Genomic DNA, 27,405 nt, shown 5'->3' with positions numbered 1-27,405 from the left:
TGAGAGCCCCTGGTCCCCTACTAACGATCGAGGACCAGGACTCCCTGTTCCCTGTCACCTGATCACTGAGATAGCCTCTGATTTGCTATCACAGTGATTGGTCACTGTGCAACCTGCCCATACAGTTTCTTTCTTCTCTGAAAAGAACACTGGTGTTATTTACTAAAACTGGAGAGTGCAAAATCTGGTGCAGCCCTGCATAGAAACCAATCAGGTTCCAGGTTTTATTGTCAAAGCTTAACTGAACAAACTGAAGTTAGAAGCTGATTGGCTACCATGCACATCTGCACCAGATTTTGAGTGCTTCAGTTGCAGTAAATCTATCCTATTGCATCTTTCGCTCCTTGCAGGGGAAAAAAGATGTAAACAAACAAAAGTAAGTTAAAAAAAAATACAGAAAAAAAACAGCTAGATCACGGTTTGATCTAGGTCCCTGCCAGGGTTAGCATTAGGGTCAAGGTAAGGTTTAAAAGTCTAGGCCAGGGTTAAAGATCAGGGTCAGTATAGTTTAGTTAGGATTTTAGATATAAAGGCATTTTTAAATTAGTATCACTGTCAGTGTGTTTTAGGTAGGATAAAAAAGCAAAAAGCAGACTATTGTTTCTGGGCCTTACTACAGGTACATACAGGGGCGGACTGACAACTCATGGGGCCCCCGGGCAATAAGAGATAATGGGGCCCTCTCTGTCTCTGCCTACACTCAAGCCAAAGCCACACAACACCCCAGCTACATATTGCAGCTCAGCTACATAGAAAGGGCATTAAGAATAATTTAAAAGATAATAAAATAACGTTGTGGGGTCCCCCCTCCATTCATACCAAGCCCATCGGGTCTGGTATGGGTTTTGAGGGGAACCCCCATGCCAAAATTCTAAAAAAAATGGTGTGGGGTCCCCTCCAAGATCCATACCAGACCCTTATCCGAGCATGCAGCCCAACAGGTCAGGAAAGGTGGGAGACGAGCAAGAGCCCCCCCTCCTGAACCATACCAGGCCACATGCCCTCAACATGGGGGGAGCTTTGGGAGGGTCCCCCCCAAAGCACTATGTTGATGGGGACAAGGGCCTCTTCCCCACAAACCTGGCCTGTGGTTGTGGGGGTCTGCAGGTAGAGGGCTTATCGGAATCCCGCCCCCCCAAGTGAATTATGAGTATGGGGTACATGGTACTACTAGCCATTCACAAAAAAAGTATAGTGTGAAAAAAGACAGATGACAGTCTTTGCAAGTCCTTTATTAAACAAAGAAAAATAAAAGAATGCCCCCCCGAAGTAGATCCAACGTCAATCGCGATGTTCACTGCTGCCGCTACCCAAAAAGAAAAAGGCTCCGCTCCTGACACTGGCCGTCTGCCTGCTCCGCTGGCTTGACAGTTCTTAAATATGTAAGGGGCGGGGCCACCCAGTGGACCCACCTCTTTGTGACGTCATCAACCGGGGCATGCTGGGTCAATTATGTCACAAGGAGGTGGGGCCACATGAGCGATGTCACTGGGTGGCCCCACCCCTTACATATTTAAGAACTGTCAAGCCAGCGGAGCAGGCAGACGGCCGGGAGCCAGCGTTGGGACCAGAGCTTTTTTTTTTTTCTTTTTCAGGTAGCGGTGGACATCATAATTGACGTTGGATCTACTTCGGGGGACATTCTTTTATTTTTTGTCATTTAATAAAGGTTTTCTTAAAGACTGTCTCTTGTCTATTTTCACACTACAGGTTTTTTTTGTAACTGTGTAGCGGTACTATGTACCCCATACTCATTCACATGGGCGGAGGGGCCGGGATAATTTTTAGGGTGGAACATTTAACATGTTCCCATAGCCTCAGCGGCCGCCTGCTGCCCCCCCTCCCTCTGACAGATAGCACAGGGAGAAGTCTCCCCATACTATCTGTCAAATTTGAAAACAGCGCTGCCATGTGGGGCTCTGCCCACATGGCCACACCATTCACTCATGGACTTCCGTGAATGAATGAACTGCAAGTCCCGACAGTCTTAGCTGTTCATTGTAGTTCATTGGTACCGTGTTTCCCCGAAAATAAGACACTGTCTTATATTTTTTATGGCACAAAAAAAACACACTAGGTCTTATTTTTTAAATGTCCAGGTGTAGACAGGGGGTGCAGAGGTGAGCTGCAGGCAGTTGTGAATGAGGGTTACTATAGAGAGGGCCGGCTGAAGACAGTTGTGAGCTGCAGTCAGGTGCTGCAGATTTGACTTGACAGGTGAGTTTCATACAGGGTGCAGGGGTGAGCTGCAGACGGGGATGCAGAGGTGAGCTGTGGCCAGGGGGTGCAGAGGTGGGTTGCAACTCAGCTCACCTCTGCACCCCCCCCAGCCGCAGCTCACCTATGCACCCTGTCTGCAACTCGCCTGTCAATTTACCTCTGGAACACCTGACTGCAGCTCACCTTTGCACACCCCCCCTCCCCCTCCACTGCCCTCATATGGATAGCTAGCTTTGCAAAACACAGCTGTCAGCAGCCGGCCCCTCTCTATAGTAACTCCCGTTTCGGATCCTATCTTCCCACACAGTGCACCAAGTGCACTTACCGCTCCACCTCTCCCCCACTGGCCGGTGATCACCCCTGGGGCATCGGTTTCCATGCATTAGGCTGCAGGAGGAGATGCCCCGTCCCTAAGCACACTGCATACTGCACCCGCAGATATCTGTTCCTTCCCTGTCCCACAGTGAGTACAGAGGTAGGGAGGTTCTGTGGGAGCAGATGGTGCTGTCACTTCAGCCGCGCTTCTGTGTTTATAAGAGACAGTAGATATGGGTGTGCACATGGCCAGTGACGGAATGTTGTTCTGCCACGTTCCGGATGAAAAAAAAGCCCCGATCACAACTAGGTCTTATTTTCGGGTAGGTCTTATATTTTAGCAATTCCCAAAAATAGTACTAGGTCTTATTTTTGGGGTAGGTCTTATTTTAGGGGAAACAGGGTAGTAAACTGTCATTTTCAATTAACTATCTCACTGCTATGGTGTGGCCGTGGTAATTCATTGAAGCTTCCTGTCAGAATATCTGCTTGCTTGTGTGTCTTGTACTGCAAGCAGCTATTCTGACAGGTCTGCAGGAGACCTGCATGGTATTAGCGATCTACTGATCGCTGGTGCAATGCATTCTAGGCTCCTGCAGACAAAAATAATAAATGCACATTTTTTTACCTGCAAAAAAAATGTGCACTTATTATTTTTGTCTAAAGGGTGAACTTATCCTTTAAGACCACCTGGTCATTGATTCCCTGCAGAATCTAATTTGCGTGCAAAGAAATCCAATCTGATATATCAGAGTCACTGGCCCTCATAAATTACTCTTAGCATTCCTTCATAGTTTCAATAGAAATCAAGAGCCCAGAACTGCAAATGAAGCTGTTTATTCTGGTCCCCAGAAATGGCGTTATAGAACTAACACACCCAATCAAAGATTCTGAAGGGGTGTGTTGGAGGGGGGGGGGCTCAGCAGACATTACATAATGAAAACTACTTAATGCAAACCACTTTATAACAAAGGTAAACTAAAATCTTAACTCAAAATCCCAGTTTTGCAACTGACATGTTTTACTAAAACCTTACACATCTTAACAACTACATTGTATATCCAAATTAAAAAAAGTAATGGAAACTGTCACTGCTAAAAACTGCTGTATATCTCTTCAGTCACAGGTGTCTCAGGTGCCAGTCAAGGAGCATGTCTTTGCTCATGCATACAGTAATTGCTCAAAGGAAACAAACAACATCGATGACCACACTGATGACGTCACTTTGCTATTAAAACTTTATTACACCAGCCAAGTACAGGTTGTCACGTACCTGGATAGTGAGCCTGACATGAAGAGGCAGACCTCCCGTACAACTCCAGCTAAAGGACCGCTGATGGTGAGACAGCGGTCGCAGGGGCACGGTGGGGTATGAGTGCCTGTGATCAGTCCAGTAATAGCTGATGAGCTGATGAGTTGTAGGCAAGGAGCAGGGTTCTGATGTAGCCCTGCTGGATGGATGGATACTCTAGCAGCTTGCTGAGGATGCAGGGTCAGATGAGCCAGATTCAGTCTCAGTCAGGCCAATCAGGCTTACAGCGGCAGGAGGAAGAGTAGTCAGGTCACAGGCCAGGTCAGCAATGGAAGATCAATCAGACAGGAGCAGAGACAAAAGAATAATCCAAGACAAGCCAGAGGTCAGAGCAGGTAGCAATCAAGAGATCAGGAACAGGCTGGTTTGGTATCAGGAGTCAATCACAGGAATCAGGAAACACGAGCAGGGAAAAGACCATACAGCAATGGGACAACTACTGCAGCCAATTTAAATAGCCCTTTTGGCACCAGCATTAGTGACAGGCACTCGCCTGTATGCGCGAGTGCGCATGTGAGCGTGCACGTGTGCGCACCTATGTCCAAGTGCCTGCACATCTGTTTGGGTCGTAAGGACTCTGCGCATGCGCATATTTGTGTGCCGCGGAACTTCACCTGCACTATGGGCAGACCTTTCCTGACACAGGTTGACATCCCCACCTGAAGACTACCCTTTCTCTAATGCTTTTCACCCTTAGAGGCTTAGCCATGGGGAAGGGTGAAGAATCTTTTTATAGGGCACATGATTAACCCCTTCTCATTCACCCTGGCATTCCTTTAAAAAGTTCTGAATGCCTTGGGGGCAGGAAGGATCAGAGATCATATGGCCGCTGTGATCGTTTGTCACGTGGTCACATGATAGGGAGCCGATTACACCAGGTACCGATCATTAGTGGGGACCGAGAGCTTTCTTTGATGGTTCAGTCTCTGCTGTGCTGGGCGCACACAGCACAGAAACATCACTCTCCCAATGATGTATATGTGCAGCATGTGGGCATTAAAGCTCACCCCTTTATCACCACACGTATGTGTTAATTGGATGACAACAAGTTAGGATGTACAGCAGTTCTTAAAAAATATATGTCAGACCTACAATTCAGTCTTTTACACTTTGATCTTTTACATTTGACTTAGCCAGAAGCATATATATATATATATATATATATACAGTCATGGCCGAAATTGTTGGCACCCTTGATATTTTTCCTGAAAATCAAGTATTTCACACAAAAAAGGTATTGCATTAACACATGTTTTGCTATACACATGTTTATTCCCTTTGTATGTATTGGAACAAATATAAAACAGAGGCAGAAAAGCAAATATGACATAATGTCACACAAAACCCCAAAAATGGGCTGGACAAAAGTATTGGCACCCTTAACTTAATATTTGGTTGCACACCCTTTGGAAAACATAACTGAAATCAGTCGCTTCCTATAACCATCAATAAGCTTCTGACACCTCTCACCCGGAATTTTGGACCACTCTTCCTTTGCAAACAGCTCCAGGTCTCTCTTATTGGAAGGACACCTTTTCCCAACAGCAATTTTAAGATCTCTCCACAGGTGTTCAATGGGATTTAGATCTGGGCTCATTGCTGGCCACTTCAGAACTCTCCAGCGCTTCTTTGCCATCCATTTCTGAGTGCTTTTTGACGTATGTTTGGGGTCATTGTCCTGCTGGAAGACCCAGGATCTTGGACGCAAACCCAGCTTTCTGACACTGGGCCCTACAGTGCGACCCAAAATCCTTTGGTAATCCTCAGATTTCATGATGCCTTGCACACAGTCAAGGCACCCAGTGCCAGAGGCAGCAAAACAACCCCAAAACATCATTGAACCTCCACCATATTTTACCGTAGGTACTGTGTTTTGTTCTTTGTAGGCCTCATTCCGTTTTCGGTAAACAGTAGAATGATGTGCTTTACCGAAAAGCTCTATCTTGGTCTCATCTGTCCACAAGACGTTTTCCCAGAAGGCTTTTGGCTTACTCAAGTACATTTTGGCAAACTGTAGTCTTGCTTTTTTATGTCTCTGTGTCAGCAGTGGGGTCCTCCTGGGTCTCCTGCCATAGCGTTTCATTTCATTTAAATGTCGACGGATAGTTCGCGCTGACACTGATGCTCCCTGAGCCTGCAGGACAGCTTGAATGTCTTTGGAACATGTTTGGGGCTGCTTATCCACCATCCGGACTATTCTGCGTTGCAATCTTTCATCAATTTTCCTCATCCGTCCACGACCAGGGAGATTAGCTACAGTGCCATGGGTTGCAAACTTCTTGATAATGTTGCGCACTGTGGACAAAGGCAAATCTAGTTCTCTGGAGATGGACTTGTAACCTTGAGATTGTTGATATTTTGCCACAATTTTGGTTCTCAGGTCCTCAGACAGTTCTCGTCTCCTCTTTCTGTTGTCCATGCTTAGTGTGGCACAGACAGACACACAATGCAAAGGTTAAGTGAACGTCTCTCCTTTTTATCTGCTTTCAGGTGTGATTTCTATATTGCCCACACCTGTTACTTGCCCCAGGTGAGTTTACAGGAGCATCACATGCTTGTAACATTCTTATTTATCCGCAGTTGTGAAAGGGTGCCAATACTTTTGTCCAGCCCATTTTTGGAGGTTTGTGTGACATTATGTCGAATTTGCTTTCTTTCCTCCCTTTTTTTGTTTTGTCCCAATACACACAAAGGGAATAAACATGTGTATAGCAAAACATGTGTTAATGCAATACGTTTCGTGAGAAATACATGATTTCCTGGAGAAATATCAAGGGTGCCAACAATTTCGGCCATGACTGTATATGTATATATTTTTTTTCCAAAAAAAATGTTTTATTTGAACAGCAATTACAAGCAGAGTGTTACAACTTTCGAGTATTATAGTAACTACAAAACAAAAAAAAAGAAGAAAACAGTACAAAAAGGGAAGGAACAAAGGTCAATGAACATACAGCCATTACTAAGATAGTATGATCAAATAATGTGCAGTACAACAGTAACATATTGAGGGTTGCGGCATTTTATAGTCATATGTTTTGAACAATCTAGTAGGGCTGGCAGCCGCTCTGTCCTGGGAATAAGAAAAGACTGATGTGTGATGAGATCGGAGGGATCTACTGCTACCAGGCGTTAAAATTACTATCTGCACTTCGGCGAATGTCTTCCTCCTATAAGTGTGTTAATCCGGTCGTTGAGTAGCTTACCAGGGAGGGGATGGGGGAGCAGGAAGAGGGAAAAAAAGGGGGGGGGGTGAGGTTTGGGGAGATCCAAGTGTGGTATGGGGTTCAGGAGTAGTGCAGAAGAAGAAGTGGGAAAAAGAGGCTGCAGAAAACAGAGAAGGGTACAGAAGCATATATATAAGTGTATATACTGTAAATATGAACATTGGTAATTATTCTGCAGAAATCAGGCCATTCCACCATCCATATATAGAAAAACCCAACGTGTGATTGCTGCTCCTGGTGTGTCCCTACCTGAAGAAGGGAGTCAGCAATATAGCCTGAAACTGTTGAACATTTGATGACGGCTGCCATGCCCACCATGTCCTTAACAAGTATTGCTTATTGCTGTCAGCCGGATTCCCTTAGGCCAGGGGTAGGCAACCTGCAGCTCTCCACTAGTTGCAGGACTACAAGTTCCATCATGCCTCTGCCATAGCTGTAACTGTCAGTTTTGTAATGTTGCAATGCCTCATGGGAAATGTAGTTCCACAACAGCTAGAGAGCCACAGGTTGCTTACCCCTGCCTTAGGCCCTTAGGTCTGCTAAGGATTTTAAGGGGAACCCCACACCAAAATTTGAAAAAGAATGGCGTGGGGTCCCCCCCCAAAATCCATACCAGATCCTTATCCGAGCATGCAGTCTGGCAGGTTAGGAAAGGGGGGGATGAGTTCCCCCAAAGCACCTTGTCCCCATGTTGATTGGGCTCTTCCAGGTAGGGGGTTTAGACACAGCACAAGCCGATCAGCAGATCCCAGCCAATGACTGACGGCTGTGACTCTGTGATCTGCAAAGAGGCTGACAAGACAGAGCTCTGTGAATGAAAACAACACAGAGCTTTGTCCTGGCAGAGCTCATCCATTAGTAAAAGCACCACAAATAAAGCACTGTTAGACATACAGTTAACTCTTTGATTGCCCCTAGATGTTAACCCATTCCCAACCAGTGCCATTAGTACAGTGTATTCTATTAGCACTGATCATCGTATTAGTGTCTCTGGTTCCCACAAAGCGTCAGTTAGTGTCAGGTATCGTATTATCACAGTCCCGCTATAAGTACCTGATTGCCACCATTACTAGTATAAAAAAAAATCCATATATATATATATATATATACCATCATTTGAAGGCGCTATAATTTTCACATAAACTAATTAAATATACTTCTTTTTTTTTTCCCCCAAAGGCATGTAACAGAATACATTTTGGTCTTTATGAAGAAATTTTATTTTTTAAATTCTATCATGGTATATGTTTTATAGCAAACATATTGCTTATTTTTCAAACTTTTTGCACATTTTTTCGTTTATAGCGCAAAAAATTAAAAAAACCCAGTGGTGATCAAATACCTGCAAAAGAATGTTCTATTTGTGTGAAAAAAATTATATAAATTGAATTTGTGTACAGTGTTGCATGATCACGCAATTGTCAGTTAAAGTAGCTCAGTGCTGTATAGCAAAAAATGGACTGATCATGAAGGGGCGTGAATCTTCCAGAGGGAAAGTGGTTAAAGAATGAATGCCAAAGATACGAAATTAATTCTGAAATTCTTCTAGTATCTGCGGCATTTGTTTTGTATATTTGGAATCACAATTTGGAATAGCATTAAAGAATAAGAAAAAAACAAATGCTGAAGATGCAAAACAAATTTCAGAATCCATGTAATATCTTTGGCATTCGTTTTGTATATTTACAATCACAATAACTGGTTGCTAAGGACTGGCCGGCCGTAGCGCCCGTGACTCAATGACTCACCTGATGTCAGCAGGATTGTCAGTGTTACTCGGCGATCACCGCGTGCCGGCGGAGAATCTCCGGCTGGGACCCAGTGATTGATATCAGTAGCCACCAATTTCCTACCCGGAAATTAAAAACATATATATATATATATATATATATATATATATATATATATATATATATATATATACGTGAATTTGCAGTATCTCTGCTATAGGGCGGTGGGCAACTGGTTCAACCAGTTATTCTTCACAATTTGAATGAATTTGATATTTTTGATTGGAATTTGATTCTAACACTTTGAATCCATTTGAAAAACTTTGAATCTGGTCGACAAATAAATGAAACAAAACAAATTTTATTACGAATGCAACAAAACAAAATTAGTGACTTAACGAACCAAAAGGAAATGAAACCATTTTTGTTTTGTTCTGCCCATGTACACTGCTGGTGGATGTCTATCATCTGCTGTATTCCTTACCTCTTTTCTATCAAATGTGCTTTAATCATTTCCCCTTTTGAGCAATTTATTCATTTTTTGCACATACAGTGCATTCCTAAAGTTTTCAGACCCCTTTACTTCTTTCGTTGTTGTTATGTTGTAGCCTGATAATACAGTTGTTTAAATTCATTTTTTTCTCATTAATCTACACTCAGTACCCCATAATGAGAAAGTGAAAACAGAATTTTAAAAATGTTTACAAACGTATGAAAAAGGAAAAACTGAAATATCCCACTGGCATAAGTATTCAGACCCTTTTCAACAACACTTGAAATTTATCTCTGGTGTCTCTCATTTCTCTTCATCGTTTCTATTTCTACACCTTGATTGAAGGCCACCTGTGGTAAATTAAATTGATTAGACATGATTTGAAAAGGCACACACCCCTCTATAAAAGGCTTCACAGATGACAATGCATTATGAATCAGAGCAAAAGCCATGAGGTTAAAAGAACTGCCTGCAGAGCTCAGAGACAGGATTATTGCAAGGACAGATCTGGGGAAAGCTACGAAAAAAATTTCTGCTGCACCGAAGGTTACCAAGAGCACAGTGGCCTCCATAATTCTCAAATGGAAGAAGTTTGGCACAACCAGGACTCTTCCAAGAGCTGGTTGCTCGGGCCAAACTGCGCAATTGAGGGAGAAAGGCCTTAGTAAGAGAGGCGACCAAGAACCTGGAGAACCTAGAGATCTTGTGTGGAGATGGGACAACGTTCCAGAAGGAAAACCATCACTGCAGCCTTCCACCAATTTTGGCTTTATGGCAGAGTGTCTAGTCGGAAGCCTCTCCTCAGTGCAAAACACATGAAAGCCTAATTGGAGCTGCAAAAATAGCACCTGAAGGACTCTCAGACTGAGGAACAAGATTCCCTGGACTGATGAAACCAAGATTGAATTGTTTGGCCTCAATTCTAAACATTATGTCTGGAGAAAACCAGACACTGCTCATCACCTGCCCAACACCATCCCAACAGTGAAGCATAGTGGTGGTAGCATCATGCTGTGAGGGTGTTTTTCAGCAGCAAGGACTGAGAGACTGGTCAGGGTTGAGGGAAAGCTGATTGGAGCAAAGTAATGAGATATCCTCAATGAAAACCTCTTCCACTTTATAACCCATTGGCCCATGTTGTATTGCTTGGCATTATATGGTTTTATTTTATATATTTATGTACTGGGATCTACAGCTGTATGTTATATTTTTATTTAAAAACCTCAATAAATATTTTGTTAAAGAAAATCTGTTCCACAGCACTCAGGACCTCAGACTGGGCCAAAGGTTCACCTTCCAACATGACAATGATCTTAAGCACACAGCCAAGACAACACAGGAATGGCTAAGGGACAACTCTGTGAATGTCCTAGAGTAGCCCAGCTAGAGCCCTGATTTGAATCCTATTGAACATCTCTGAAGAGACTTGGAAATGGCTGTCCACCGACAGTCCCCATCCAACCTGACTGAGCTTGAGAGGATTGGAAAGCAGAATGGCAAAAAATCCCCAATCTAGGCCTGCAAAGCTTGGGGCGTCATATCCAAAAAGACTTGAGGCTGTAATTGCTGCCAAAGATGCTACAACAAGGTACTGAGTAAAGGGTCTGAATACTTAATACATGTGATATTTTTTTGAATTTAAACAACTGTAGTATCAAGCTACATAATAACAAATTTGAAAAAAGTGAAGGGTGTCTGAAAACGTTAGGAATTCACTGTATGTTTATATCTGCATTTTTGACTAGAAAATTACTTAAAATCCTCAAAGATTATATATTTTCTGAAAGCAGAAGAAAAAGGTTCTGTTTCTTGATTTTTTTTATACAGCTGTTTAATTAATGTATTTAATTTTCAGTAAACAAAATATTATAAAATAAATTATAGTGCAAAAAAACAGAATGTAATACTTAATTTTGTTTTGTAAAAAATAAAAGATGAGGTTGTGTTAAGTAAACAGATACCAAAAGTGCCACACCTCAAAACAGCTTTCACCCATAACACCCCAGTCACATTGATCTTGACTTTGAAATCGTGCGACTTCACTGTAAGTCACACGATTTCAAAGTGGGATGGCATTGCGATTTGAGCTGCAAATTGGGGACTCATTGCAACTGGGGGAATCAATGGTGGAGAAGGATCTGGGAGTTCTGGTAGATCAGAAGCTTAATAATGGCATGCAATGCCAAGCTGCAATTTCTAAAGCGAGCAAAATATAGACTCCACAGAGAGAGATATCATATTACCCCGGTACAAATAATTAGTATTACCTCATCTGGAATATGCAGTTCAGTTTTGGGCACCAATTCACAAAAAGAACATTGGGGAACTGGAAAAAGTACAGAGAAGGGCAACTAAACTGATTCCGTAGGGGTCCCTCAAGGTTCTGTCCTTGGACCCCTTCTCTTCTCCATCTACACCTCCTCCCTTGGTCACTTGATAAACTCCCATGGCTTTAAGTACGATCTCTGTACTAATGACACACAAATCTATCTTTCTACCCCTCACCTCACCCCTTCAGTCTCCTCTCGCATTACTAACCTAATAACTGACATATCGGCATGGATGTCACTCCACTTCCTCAAACTCAATCTTTCCAAACTGAGCTCTTAGTATTCCCCCCAGCCCGTGCCCCCTCCCCTGACTTCTCCATCAAGATCAATAACACAATCATCAGTCCCTCCCCTCATGCCAGGGTACTAGGTGCAATCCTAGACTCCCATCTGTCCTTTCACCCCAAATCCAATCACTGTCCAAATACTGCTCACTTTTAGGCGATCTTTGAAAACCTATCTATTCAGGGAAGCCTATCCTGGCTTCAGCTAATAATGGAATCTTCTACTCTTCCAACCAGTCCATCCCCCACAGTTACTACCTTTTGTATCACTAGCCCCTCCCTCCTAGATTGTAAGCTCCAAGGAGCAGGGCCCTCCTATCCCTCTTGTATTGAACTGTATTGTTGCTTTATTGTCTCCCGTTATATTGTAAAGCCCTGAGCAAACTGTTGGCGTTAAACAAATCCTGTATAATAATAATAATAAGAGGCATGGAGGAGCTCAGCTATGAGGAAAAACTAGAGGAACTGAATTTATTCTCTCTTGAGAAGAGGAGATTAAGGGGGGATATGATCTCCATGCATAATACATAAGGGGGGATATGATCTCCATGTATAATACATAAGGGGGGATATGATCACCATGTATAATACATAAGGGGGGATATGATCTCCATGTATAATACATAAGGGGGATATGATCTCCATGTATAATACATAAGGGGGATATGATCTCCATGTATAATACATAAGGGGGGGATATGATCTCCATGTATAATACATAAGGGGGGATATGATCTCCATGTATAATACATAAGGGGGGATATGATCTCCATGTATAATACATAAGGGGGGATATGATCTCCATGTATAATACATAAGGGGGATATGATCTCCATGTATAATACATAAGGGGGGATATAATCTCCATGTATAATACATAAGGGGGTATATGATCTCCATGTATAATACATAAGGGGGATATGATCTCCATGTATAATACATAAGGGGGGGATATGATCTCCATGTATAATACATAAGGGGGGATATGATCACCATGTATAATACATAAGGGGGGATATGATCAACATGTATAATACATAAGGGGGGATATGATCTCCATGTATAATACATAAGGGGGGATATGATCTCCATGTATAATACATAAGGGGGATATGATCACCATGTATAATACATAAGGGGGATATGATCTCCATGTATAATACATAAGGGGGATATGATCTCCATGTATAATACATAAGGGGGGATATGATCTCCATGTATAATACATAAGGGGGATATGATCACCATGTATAATACATAAGGGGGATATGATCTCCATGTATAATACATAAGGGGGATATGATCTCCATGTATAATACATAAGGGGGGATATGATCTCCATGTATAAATACTTCAGTGGTTCATATAGTGAACTCGGTGTAGAGTTATTCACCCTGAGGTCATCACAGAGGACAAGGGGGGACTCTTTACATCTGGAAAAAAAGAAGGTTTCTTCACAGTGAGAGCTATAAAAATGTGGAATAGACTCCCTCAAGAGTTGGTTGTGGCCAGCTCAGTGGGTTGCTTCAAAAAAGTCCTGGATTCTTTCTTGGATACACAGAATATAACTGGATATAACATTTATAGGTATAGTTGATCCAGGGAATATCATATTGCCTCTCGGGGGATTAGGAAGGGATTTTTTTTCCCAGCAGAAGCAAATTTGATCATGCTTTGCTGATGCATGCACTACTTTAGAAATCGGTGCGGCTCGGACCAAGTTGGAACCGCACCGGTATGACCGCTGTAATTGCGGACAATAGGGTGTAACTTGGCATGCAATTTGCAAGTCGCATGCAAGATTGGGGTCTAGAGCAGCAAAAAGTTAACATTTAAATGAATTTGTTAGGAAAAATACTTTTAAATGTTAAGATCATGTAGCAAAAATGAATACACCCCAATGAATGTCTTAGGAGCAAAGCTACATTTTAGACAACAAAATCCTAATTAACAAGAATTCAACTACAGGTGAGTCTAACTGTTCATTAAACAGGTGTTCAGCAGACAGTTGATAATAAAAGGGCGTTACTTAACAAAGAAAACCCCTCCCATTTCATGCTGTCATCAATGGCACCACAGGGAAGAGAAATGTCACAAGGTCTGAGAAAGAAAGTAATTTCTTCATACAAGAAAGGTGAAGGCTATAAGAAGATCAAAAAAGCTTTACTTTAGCAAAAGTGATACAAAAATTTTACAAATATGGAACTGCAATTATCTCCAGGCCAGGCCATCCATGGAAGTTAATACCTTGACAGGAGAATCCTCTGTTGAAGAAAATCTCCATGCAAGTTCACTGCAGTTAGCTAAAGAAGTAAAAAGCCAAACTGGAGTGATTGTGACACAATCACGACATACACTGCAGTGGAATGGCATGCATGGGTGTCGTCCACGAAGGAAGCCTCTCCTAAAGCCCATACACAAAAAAGCCCGCCAAAAATTTGCCAGGGCCCGTGCTGAAAAAAAAGAAGACTACTGGGACTCTGCACTCTGGAGTGATAAGACCAAGATAAATGTTTTTGGAAATGATGGCTTCAAAACTGTATGGCGTTGCAAAGGTGAGGAGTACAAAAAAAATGCATGGTGCCTACAGTGAAACATTGTGGTGGCAGTGTCCTGTGTGGCTGCATGAGTCCTGCTGGTGTCAGGGAGCTGCATTCCATTAATGGTATCATGAATTCACAGATGTACTGCTCTATATTGAAAGAGAAGATGCTACCATCACTCCATGCCCTTGGCCGTTGTACAGTTTTCCAACATGATAATGATCCAAAACACACATCTAAGGCCACTGTTGCATTTCTGAAGAAGAACAGGGTGACAGTGATTCAGTGGCCAAGTATGTCTCCTTATCTGAACCCAATTCAACACCTATGGGGAATTCTGAAGGCACAAGTAGAGTATTACTCTTCATCCAGGATCCAGGGTCTAAAAAGGTCTTTCTTGAAGGATGGAAAAAAATTGATGCTGCAATATGTCACCAACTTGTTAATTCCATGCCTAGAAGACCTTGTGTTGTCCTTACAAATCATGTAGTAGTTTTTGTTGTGGGGTGTATTTATTTTTGCATCAACTAATTTGAGCAAAACTGAAGATTGTATAATCTAAGTTATATTATTAACCTTACTTTCATAATAATATATTTCATAACGATAATGATAACAATAATAGATTTTACTAATCTATAACAAGACAAATAATAAACATTAGTATAACAATAATAATAATACTAAATATATCATACATGAATGCATTATTGACAATAATAATACTACATATTAATATTTTATATATATATATATATATATATATATATATATATATATATATATATATATAAATCATGATCAAATTTACATTAACTATGTATAATTATTATGTACATTTATTTAAAAAAATACATGTATTTAAACATACATTAAAAACTATAATTACAAATAATAAATATTCTGTTTCTCAATTATGTAGTCGTATGTCTATCAAAAAATTAGAAATGTACAATTTCCATCACATTTGAACAATAATTATTGTCAAACTTTAGTTACAACATTAAACATGTTTAAACTTGGATGGCTTTTTATTTGTTCTTGTATTGGTATGGAATACAAACAACTATCTTCGAGGGAAACATGTTAGACAAACACATAATCATGTGCCCCCATCACAGTGCCCTCTTACATCAGGTGTCCCCAGAAGAGGCCCCACTACATCACATGCGCCCATGTCTCCTTACCTCAGGTTCCCCCGTACATTAGGTTCCCCCATCAGAGTGCCCTCTTACATCAAGTGCCCCCATCAGAGTGCCCTCTTACATCAGGTGCCCCCATCAGAGTACCCTCTTTCATCAGGTGCCCACATCACTATAACTCCTTACATCAGGTGCCCCATCAAAGTCCCCCCTTACATCAGGTGCCCCCATCAGCATGCCCTCTTGCATTAGATATCCCATCAGAGTCCCCTTGTACATCAGGTGCCTCGTTGGAATAACTCCTTACATCAGGAGCCCCCAATTATTATAACTCCTTACATCAGGAGCCCCTCATTATTATAACTCCTTACATCAGGAGCCCCCATTATTATAACTTCTTACATTAGGTGCCCCCATCAGAGTGCCCTCTTTCATCAGGTGCCCAATTAGTATAACTCCTTGCATATGGTGCCCTCAAAACAGTACCCCCATAAACCAGGAACCCCAATCAGAGTACCATCATCTATTGGTGGCCCCATCAGAGTACCCCCTTACATCAGATTTCTGTAACAGAAGGTCCCTTTACATCAGGTATCCCCTTACATGAACTGTCCCCATCAGAGTACCCAATTACATTGGGTGTGCCCCATCAGTGCGGCAGCTTAAATTAAGTGTCCCCATCAGAGTATCTCCATAAATCAGAATATCCTCATATCAACAGTGGCCTCAATCAGAATAGCTGCCCCATCAGCTTACCCTTATAGATCAGTTTCCCCCATCAGAGTAACCCCTTAGATCCGTTGCCTTCATCAGAGTACCCTCATAAACCTGCTGCCCTCATCAGAGTACCCCCATAGACCAGTTGCCAACATCAGCGTACCCTATAGACAAGTTACCCTGTCAGAACCCCACATAGGTCAGTTGCCCCCATCAGAGTACCCCCATAGACCAGTTGCCCCATCAAAGTACCCCATGGTGCAGTTGTCCCATCAGAATACCCCAGAGGTCAGTTGCCTCATCAGAGTACCCCCATAGACCAGTTGTCCCTACAGAGTACCCCCATAGGCCAGTTCTCCCTACAGAGTACCTACACTGACCAGTTGTCCTATCAGAGTACCCCATAGATTAGTTTCCCTATCAGAGTACCTCATAGATCACTTGCCCCATCCAAATACCCCATAATCCAGTTGCCCCCCTCAGAATACCCCCATAGACCAGTTGCCCCATCAGAGTACTGCCATAGGTCAGTTGCCCTCATCAGAGTACCCCCAAAACCTTGTTGCCCCCATCAGACTACCCCATAGACCAACTGTCCCATTGATGTACCCCATAGATCAGTTGTCCCATCAGAGTACCCCCATAGACCACTTGTTCCATCAGAACACCCCACAGGCCATTTGCTCCAGCAGTGTACCCCCATAGATCACTTGTTCCATCAGAACACCCCACAGACCAGTTGCTCCATCAGAGTACCCCCATAGATCAGTTGTCCCATCAGAGTACCCCCATAGATCAGTTGTCCCATCAGAGTACCCCCATAGATCAGTTGCCCCCATTAGGGTACCCTATTAGGGTTGCCACCTCATCCCTTTAAACCCAAACACATAACAATGACACAGGTTCTGGGGCAGATTAAAGCTGTAATTATACTCACTCAGTGCCTTAGCTGCATTAAATTAGCCCCAGAACCTGTCATTTATATGTGTAAGTTTTAAAGAGATGGGGTGACAACCCTATAGACCCATTGGTGTAATCCCATAGATCTGTTGCCCCCATCAGAGTACCCCTATACTCCATTTGCCCCCATCAGTACACCACATACACCAATTGTCCCATTGGTGTACCCCATAGATCATTTTCTCCAATCAGAGAACAGCTATACCCTAAAGGGGTGTGACACATATGACGTAAGACGTTACTAGAATGCCTGCGTTCCTATCAGCCAATGACTCTTGCCCAGCGGGGATTCGCCGCTGCAGATTGGAGGTTTAGAGAGAACTGGCGAGAGGAGGAGTCAAGGAATATCTCGCGTGGTGCTTAGAGATTTACCTTCACCCAGCCCCTCTAGCGCCCGCCTCTCGTGTGCACCACGTGAGCTATTCCCTGACTCCTCCCCTCCCTAGTTCCCTATAAGCCGCGCCTCTCCACGCCTCACGGAACTGACGTCAGGCGGAAATACGCCCCGAGGCTTTTTAACTATTGGCCATTTATCGTCAGCTGTCGCCAATCAGCGAATGAGACGGCGGGAGGCGGGGATTCGTGAGTCGCGCACTTCCGGTAAGTCGAATGGTTATTTTTTTTTCGTTGCCGCCCCCTAGTGCTAGAGAGACTGAGGACGGGATTTGTTTATTTCCAGATCGCTGGACCGGGACATAGGAGGGCTAGGAGAGAGAGGCCAGAGGAGGGTGCTGTTCTACTGCAGGATTAGTGATCAGGAAGGTAGAGTTGACCTAGGGGGCGCCCTTTACCTCAGGAATAGGTGGGAGTGTGTGAAGTAGACATAGGGGGGGCAATTTTACCTCAGGGTTCGGAGGGGGAGTGTGAGGTAACTACAAGGGGTGCCCTTTTACCTCAAGTTTGGTGGGAAAGTGTGCCATTACAAAAGGCATCTTTTTACCTCAGGATTGGGCAGGGAATGTGGATGGGAACCAATAGGATAGCTGTTTTACCTCAACATTGGGCGGCAGAGGTGTGAGGTAACCAATAGGGGCGCTGTTTTACCTCAACATTGGGCGGCAGAGGTGTGAGGTAACCAATAGGGGCGCTGTTTTACCTCAACATTGGGCGGCAGAGGTGTGAGGTAACCAATAGGGGTGCTGTTTTACCTTTGCATTGATAGGGGAAGTGTGAGGTAACCAATAGGGGCACATTTTTACCTCAGCATTGGGCGGGAAGGTGTGAGGTCTGGCTTTCCATCTCCTGGTGGATAATTGAACATTAGAGGATCAAGATTATAGAGGAGGGATCTCTATGAAGCTGGATACCACGGGACAAGCCATGTCCAACCTGCAGAACCTGGTGGTGACTCCAACACAAAGCGGATCTTCTAGTCCAAGGTAAGAACAGCATCATGGCTGCCTATAGGGGGCGGTGTTGTTATCCTCTAGGCGAAGCCTGTCAGAGGGGCACTGCCACGGTGGGCTAACCCACTAGGTGTTGACTATAGGGAACATTAGGAAGTGGTACCCTATGGTCTTCTAATCCTCTAGGTGGAGCCTGTTCGGGGGCGATGTCCTATGGTGGTTTGATCCTCTGGGTGGAGCCTGTCCAGGAGTGATGGCCTATGGTCTTCTAATCCTGTAGGTGGAGTCAGTGCGGGGGGCGATGTCCTATGGTGGTCTGACCCTCTAGGTGGAGCCTATGCGGCAGCGATGTCTTATGGTTTTCTAATCATCTTTCTATGGTGGTCTATAATCCTCTAGGTGGAGCCTGTCCGGGGGCGATGTCCTATGGTGGTTTGATCCTCTGGGTGGAGCCTGTCCAGGAGTGATGGCCTATGGTCTTCTAATCCTGTAGGTGGAGTCAGTGCGGGGGGCGATGTCCTATGGTGGTCTATAATCCTCTAGGTGGAGCCTGTCCGGGGGTGATGTCTTATGATGGTCTGATCCTCTAGGTGGAGCCTGTCCGGGGGTGATGTCCTATGATGGTCTGATCCTCTAGGTGGAGCCTGTTCGGTGGTGATGTTCTATGGTGGTCTAAACTTCTAGGCGGAGCCTGTCAAGGTGTAATGTCCTATAGTGGTCTAATTCTCTAGGTGTAGCCTGTCCAGGTGTGATGTCCTATAGTGGTCTAATTCTCTAGGTGTAGCCTGTCCAGGTGTGATGTCCTATAGTGGTCTAATCCTCTAGGTGTAGCCTGCCCAGAAGTGATGTCTTATGGTGGTCTAATCCTCTAGGTGTAGCCTGTCCAGGTGAGATGTCCTATGGTAGTCTAATCCTCTAGGTGTAGCCTGTGTGGGGGCGATGTCCTATGGTGGTCTAATCCTCTAGGCCAGTGGTTCTCGACCTGTGGGTCACGACCCCTTTGGGGGTCGAACGACCCTTTCACAGGGGTCCCCTAAGACCATCAGAAAACACATATTTCCGATGTGTAAAGAGCAGCTACTGTGTAGAAAGCAGCTGCTGTGTTGAAAGCAGCTACTCTGTTAAAAGCAGCTACTGTGTTGAAAGCAGCAGTATTGGAGGTAAAATGACACTCATGAATTATAATTACTGGGTAAATAATTTTATGGTTGGGGGTCACCACAACATGAGGAACTGCATTAAAGGGTCACGGCATTAGGAAGGTTGAGAACCACTGCTCTAGGCGGAGCCTGTCCAGGTGTGATGTCCTATGGTGATCTAATCCTCTAGGTGTAGCCTGTGCAGGGGCGATGTCCTATGGTGGTCTAATCTTCTAGGCGGAACCCGTTCAGGTGTGATGTACTATGGTATTCTAATCCTCTTCCTATGGTGGCCTAATCCTCTAGGTGTAGCCTGTCCAGGTGTGATGTCTTATGGTGGTCTAATCCTCTAGGTGGAGCCTGTACGGGGGCGAAGTCCTATGGTGGTCTAATCTTCTAGGCGGAACCCGTTCAGGTGTGATTTACTATGGTAGCCTAATCCTCTAAGTGGAGCCTGTATGGGGGTGATGTCCTATTGTGGTCTGATACTGTAGGAAGAGCCTGTCTGGGGGCGATGTTCTATGATGGTTTAAACTTCTAGGTTGAGCCTGTCCATGTGTGATGTCCTGTGGTGGTCTAATCCTCTTCCTATGGTGGTCTAATCCTCTACCTGGCGCTTGTTCAGGGATGATGTCCTATGGTGGTCTAATCCTCTAAGCAGAGTCTGTCTGGAGGTGATATCCTACAGTGATCTAATCCTCTAGGCGGAGTCTGTCTTGGGGCAATGTCCTATGGTGGGCTTATCTTCAAGGTGGTGCCTGTACAGGTGTGATGTCCTACGGTGGTCTAATCCTCTAAGTAGAGCCTAAGCAGGGATGATGTCCTTTGGTGGTCTAATCCTCTAAGCCAGGGGTCTCCAAACTATGGCCCTCCAGCTGTTGAAGTTATACAGGTCCCATCATGCCTCTGGGAGTCTTGCCTGTAGCTGTCAGATTCTTGCAAGGCTTCTTGGGACTTGCAGTTCCTCAACACCTGGAGGTCCATAGTTTGGAGACCCCTGCTCTAAGCGGAGTATATCTGGGGGCAATTTCCTATGGTATTCTAATCCTCTAGGCGGAGTCTGTCTGGGGGTGAAGGCTTATGGTGATCTAATTGTGACGGACTGCCTGGCACCCTGCCCTGGTGCTTCCATCAGAGAACTGCTTCCTTGCCACAGGACCAAGGTATTATAGCAGGGCATTGTAACCAAGAACTAGAGGACACTAGCTTAGGTGCAACTAGAACTCTCTATTGAACAGAAATACAGGTTTGGGATAAACATCCCTCATTGATTAGGTAACGAGGTCAAGTTGACACAAGACTAATCCCATCATGTAGGAACCTCCAGGAGGACTCTGTCTCACCATTCACTATCTCCTCTCCCTGAATTCCTGGAACTGCTGAAAGTGCTGGGCAGAGGTTGGCAACGCTCCGTCCCAATTCCAGCGCTTCTGCTGGTGACTCCATAACATCTATGGGTGCTGGAGCATACTGTTGAGCTTCGTCAAACAGTCTTTTATATGCTTGTCCCTCTTCAATTCAATCCAAAGCCCAAGTCCAAGCTCACTGTTATTCTGCCCCATTGCCGACACTTCAGGTGGGATTTCAGAGCTGTCGGTTGGTACTTCCCGATAGTCCCAGCCAAGGGGAGCCCAGCCGTGCTGCTGAACAGTCCAGCAGCCATCTGTAGGCGATCTCCAGCTCCCATTCTTGAATGGCTAGAAACTCTAAATCTTCCTGTGCCCAGAGCACTTCTGACATGTTCTGCATCTGGTCTCTGTAATCCATTCTTTCCTCTAAATGCCACTCCAGATCACTCCAAAAGTCAGGGCCCTCTGACAGCCTCCAGAACAACAGCCCCAAGCCACCATAGCCAAAGCCTTCCATTGGACTGTCGTCCGCTGTCCAAGGGCACACTTGGGCTAGATACCAGTGGAGGGCTCTGTAGCTTTCGTCCAGTTGCATCTCTGCCTGGACCAGTCTGCTTAACTCAACTGTCCACTTCTCATGTGGTTGTTCCCACAATATATGCACCCACAGTTCGTAATGCAACCAGTACCTTTTCTGCATGGACAGGAGAATTTTTCCCTGGCGGCGCTGCTCTCAGTCTAGCTCTTCTTTCAAGAGTTGCCGGCTCAGTGTCATACCTTCCCAGCAGGACCTGCATTGGCAATGGTCCTTTATCCTGCACTTGCATCTCTTGCAGCCTCCTTACAAATTCCTCTTCCACGGTGGCTGGTATCTGTACCTCTCCTCTTCTGCTAACCGGACCTTGGATCCCGGTGGTTGGGATGTCCCAGACTGCAGGAAGCATCCCACTGCGGCCACCAAATGTGATGGACTACCTGGAACCCCACCTGGGTGCTTCCATCAGAGAACTCCTTCATCACCGCTAGGACACCAGACCAAGGTATTATAGCTGGACATTATACCCAAGAACTAGATGACACTAGCTTAGGTGCAACTGGAATTTTTTAATAAACAAATTCAGGTTTTTATACACTGCAGAAATAAGGGCAGGCTCCACACGAACAATAAAAAACAAACATTACTCATTGGGATAAACATCCCACACTGATTAGGTAATGAGGTCAAGTTGACACAAGACTAATTACATCTTTTAGGAACCTCCTGAAGGACTAGCCAACAAACAGAAACAATGGGTGGCTCAATTAATTCAATGGCACAAAGACACCATGGTAAACACATCACACCTTAATAAACAGATTACAGCAAGAGACCTCAGTATCAGGTTGTTTTGAGCTGATTATATTCACATCTGCTTAGAGTATCTGAGTCTAGGAGGGGGGCTGAAGTAGTCAATGCTGGTTTGGGCACAAACTCCAAATCTGTATCCTGGTCCTCTAGTTCTCAGTCTGTGTGTTTTGTGAAGACATGGACTTGAATCTGAAGTAAAACTACTCCAAAAGGTCCCCCGGGGACTCACCTCCCAAAGCATAGAGCCCCCTCAAATTTCAGGGCCCATGGTCAGTAGGCAAGAGGATAGCCTGCAATCTCCTCCAAAAGATCCTGCCCTAGTTGGGTCTGTCACACTAATCTTCTAGGTGGAGCTTGTGGGGGGGGGGGGGTGATGCCCTATGGTGGTCTAATCCTATAGGAAGAACCTGTGTAGGTGCAATGCCCTATATTCTATAGATGGAGCCTGTCGGAGTGGGATGTGCTATGGTCTTCTAATCCTCTGTGCAAAACCTGTTGTGGGTGGCGGTGTTCTAGCTTGTAGGCGGAGCCTATCTGGGGCAGTGCCTTATGGTGCCCTAATCCTCTAGGATGGGGGTCAGCAACCAGTAGATCGTGACCAGGTGTCTGGTAGATCACTGACCCGCTATCCCAGAGCATCAAAAAATACAGAGGGACTACTTGTAATGTTGGAGCTGTAGTAGGGAGCAAGAGCTGCAGAAGCCGATGCCTCCTCTGTAGTGCCGGCTCCTGTCCCATGCAGAGTGATACCAACTGCAATCCACCTCTTATCCTGGCTAGCAGTCTCCTGAGTGGTGACAGCATCAGGAAAGAAGAGATATTCAGGTCAGTGTGAAACACTGGGGCATAATAGTATAAGCCTTCTTTCACACTTATGCACTGTGGTTTATCCACATCACTGGTGCAGTGCAGTGTATCGGCAGGTTTACTGTGCTTAGTCATAGACTTCTATTATATCCTGCGGGTTTGGCGCAATTTCTTGAAGTGCACCAAAACTCAATACAGTTTTGTGGCACTTGCAGAGTAGCCCCATTTACTTGAATGGATCAGGATTGGCAGTCGGTAACACCCACCAAATGCAATAGAGGGATTAATTCCTGCTGCAGCATGTGTACACCTTTTGGCTGCTGCTTCAGCAGCTAAAGTGGGTAGGGATTGAGGAGGTGGTAAAACCATGACTCACCCACGTTTTACCACCCTCCAACTTTACCTAAGGGTGCCGCTGCCGAATGCAACTAAGAGCTCATTCACAAGGTCTCGAGGAGACAAAATGTTGCCTCCTCATCACCTGACTAAAACCTATAATTGCCATGCAATGCAATCGATTGCGACATGGTAGAGGTCTAAATCGGGTGTGAGGAAGCGACACTGTGCTCAGTGATCTTTGACTTCTCCCATGTTGTTTAGATCGACCTCTACATCTTTATGGTTGGCTACCCCTGCTCTAGGCAAAGACTGTCAGAGGTGTGCTGTTCTAATTCTATAGGTGGAGACTGTTGGTCAAAGGTCTACGTTGTTGCTATCTTCAAGGTGGAGCCTGTCAAGGGACAATGCTCTATGTTGTTATCGTCAATGAAGAGCCTGTCAGGGGGCACTGCCCTATGGTGACCTAATCCTTTGGAGTCTGTCAGGGGGGTGATGTCGCATTGTGTTTCTTTTTCTCTTGGTGGATCTTGTATAACTTGTCAGGGGGGCGATGCCCTATGGTGGACCTATCCTCATGGTGGAACCTATCAGTGGTGTTGTGATCTAATCCTCTAGGTGGAGCCTGTCAGGGACAGTGTCCTATGATGTTCCAATCCTCTATGTGCAGCCTGTCAAGGTACAATGCCCTATGGTATTTTAATCCTCTAGACAGGGCTTGTCAGGGGGTGATGCCCTGTGGTGTTTTAATCCTCTAGGCCACTGGTGTCAAACTGTGACCCTCCAGCTGTTTAGGAACTACAAGTCCCATCATGCTTCTGCCTTTAGGAGTCCTGCTCGTAACTGTCAGCTTTTCAATGCCTAATGGGATATGTAGTTCCGCAAAAGCTAGAGAGCCGCAGTTTGACACCCCTGCTCTAGGCAGAGCCTGTCAGGAAGGCAATGCCCTATGGTGCTGTCATCCTCAAGGTGGAGCCTTGTCCTATAGTGTTTATCCTCTGGAAGGAGCCTGAAGGCAGCAATACACTATGATGTTCCAACCCTTTGTGGAGTCTGTCAGGGGACGATGCTCTATGGTGCTTTAATCCTCTTGGAGGAGCCTTCAGGGGGCGATGCTCTATGGTAGTGTTCTCCTCAAGGCAGAGCCTATCAGGGGAACATTGTCATGTGGTGGCCTAATCCTCCAAGCAGAGCTTGTTGGGGGGTGAAGCTATAGGGCATTTGAATCTTTGAAATGGTGCTGTAGGGTGTCTTCCTTGTAGGTGGAACATATGGTGTTGTTCTCAACCCTTTAGCCAGAGCTTAGTAGGGGGTTGTGCTGGAAGAGTGTAGTTCTCTGTGGTGGTCTCCTCATGTTCTTGGTGGAGCCCCATAGTGTTCCTTTAATCCCAAAGTTGATGCCTGGCAAGGGGCGGTGGTTTGTGTTCTCCTAATTCTCTGGGTGTAGACTGGCAAGGGATAATGCCTTTTGTGCTTTCCTAATCCTATAGTTTGTGCTTGACAAGGGAGGATGACACATGGGTTTCTCCTAATCCTTTAGGTGGTGCTTAGCAGAGGGTGGTGCCCTGTGGTGTTCTACTAATCTACTAGGTATTCCCTGGAAATGGTTAAGTCCCATGGTATTCTTCTAATTCTCTAGGTAAAGCCTGACATAGGTTAGTTGCCTATTATGTTCTTCTAATCACGTACATGGTGCTTGGTAGGGAGCATTGATCTGCAATATTCTTCTAATCTTCTTGGTAGAGTCTGGCAGTACCCTTTAGTGCTTTCCTCATTTTGTAGTTGGTGCCTGACAGGGGTAGGTGTGGTATAATAATCTCCTGTTTCTGTAGATGGTGCTTGGGAGATTTTGTGGTGCTGCGATGGTCTCCTAATTTTCTAGACAGTGCTCTGCCGTGCTACTATATCTTCTTGGCAGAGCTTGGAGTCATATGGTATCTGCCTAATTCTGTAGGCAGAGCACGGAGGAAGTTGGTGACATATATCCTGTTCTCCAAATTCTCTAGGCAGTGCCTCATGGTGTTATTTTAATTCTCTAGGAGCCATATAGTGTTCTCCTAATTTTCTAGGCAGTGCCATGGAGAGAGGTGGTAACGTGTGATGTGCTTCACATCCTTTAGGCAATGCCGTATGGTGTTCTTCCAGTTCTCTAGGTGGAGTCATAGGATACCCTCCTAATCCTCTTGGTGGAGCCTGGAGCAATGCAGTGTTCTCTATTTATTGTCCTGTGGTGTTCTCCTAATCCTCTAGGTGGATCCATGTGGTGTCCTCTTAATTCTATAGGTGGAGCCTGAAAGGAGTTGGTGATGTACGGTGTTTTCCAAATCTTCTAGGCAGTGCCTTATGGTGTTTTCTTATTTCTGTGGGTGGAGCCATATGGTGTTCTCCTAATCCTCTTGGCAGAAAAATATAGTGTTTTCCTATTTCTCTAGGTGAACCCTGGAAGGAAGGGATGTTATATGGTATTTTTCAGATCTCCTAGGCAGTGCCTTTTGGTGTTTTTCCAATTCTCTAGATGGAGCTATATGTTGTCCTCCTAATCCTCTTGTCGATTCTTGGAGCCATTTAGTGCTTTCCTAATTCTCTACACAGTGTCCTATGGTGTCCTCCTAATAATCTAAGCAGAGCCTGGAGACATATGTTGTTCTCCTAATCCTCTGCACAGTGTCCTGTGGTGCCCCCCTAATAACCTAGGCAGAGCTTGGGGATATGTGGGGATTATTTACTAAAACCTCATGGTGCAAAATCTGTTGCAGCTTCGTATAGAAACCAATCAGCTTCCAGATTTTATTGTCAAAGCTTAATTGAACAAGCTGAAGTTAGAAGTTGATTGACTACCATGCACAACTGCACCAGATTCTGAGTGCACCAGTTATAGTAAATCTCCCCCATGGTGTTCTCCTAATCTTCTAGGTGGTGTTTTATGGTGTTCTCAGTATCTAGTTGGAGCCTCATAGGATTCTCTTAGTACTGTAGGCAATTCCTGGCGGAGGTCATTACCCTATCCTGTTTCTCTAATCCTCTTGATATGGCATGTGGCCGTGCCTGTGGTGTTTTAAGATTCTCTCGGGGTTTACTGCAGAGTGCCATCTGAGGGAAGCGGGATGTGGCTATCCAATGCCGTCATTGGGATGGTTAGAAGTGTGGACAAGCTTCCCCCAGAGAGGACTCTGAAGACTTACAAAGACCATGCCAATAATGAGATAAGATTTCTTTATCTTTGAAAAAATGCAGGTTAGGTCAGTGATTGAGTGGTGAAGCAGGGAACTCAAGGACAGCACACCTTTGTGTTGATTTGTCTACAACCAAAAAGGCAAGTAAAAAAAAGGAGCATGCAATTTAGAACACACCTCTCCTTTGTCATTAATTTTCGTAGCAGAAGGAACAGGATCAGGCGGCGTACCGGAGCAGGCTGTTAGGTGGGGCTTCTGACACCCCTTTTAAGTTTGAGTATTGAACACATTGTAATGTCATTGATTGTTCAAAAGAATGATGATGTTCCCCTTATCTTCATCCACCATCCAATGATTTTTAGCCCCGCTCTAACTGTGGTGACTGATCCACTGAAGTCGCTCTGTTTGGCAGTTTCTGACCGCAGTTTTTTCCATTCATCTTGTCAGCAGCATCCGACCTGAACTTTAATCAGTGTAGCACCAGTATCCACGTGTTGCGCTGATTGCAAGACAGGGTCATTTATACCAAGCATAATGTGAATTGGGAAAAAACTACATTAGGGCCACTAAATTGAGCCGAAGATCTTAGAAAATAAATTAATCTTAGTATAAAAAGATACAATTTAAACATTTT

At 44.6% G+C, this 27,405-nt stretch overlaps 1 protein-coding gene across 1 annotated transcript in view; it reads left to right on the top strand.

Annotated features, from left to right (window-relative positions):
• The first annotated feature begins 17,871 nt into the window (after positions 1–17,871).
• LRIF1 (ligand dependent nuclear receptor interacting factor 1) overlaps positions 17,872–27,405 on the top strand; it is a 29,035-nt gene continuing 19,501 nt past the window's right edge. Inside the window, exon 1 of the mRNA XM_089656311.1 lies at positions 17,872–18,652. Coding sequence (XP_089512437.1) covers positions 18,567–18,652 — 86 coding nt within the window. The 5' untranslated portion in view covers positions 17,872–18,566. The remainder of the gene's footprint in view (positions 18,653–27,405) is intronic.

Source organism: Staurois parvus, unplaced genomic scaffold (genome assembly GCF_062004578.1).
Source record: "Staurois parvus isolate SC_StPar_1 unplaced genomic scaffold, SC_StPar_1.0 ptg000897l, whole genome shotgun sequence".
NCBI lineage: Eukaryota > Metazoa > Chordata > Amphibia > Anura > Ranidae > Staurois > Staurois parvus.
The sequence above is the reverse complement of the archived record's forward strand: the minus strand, read 5'-3'. Positions and strand labels throughout refer to the sequence as shown.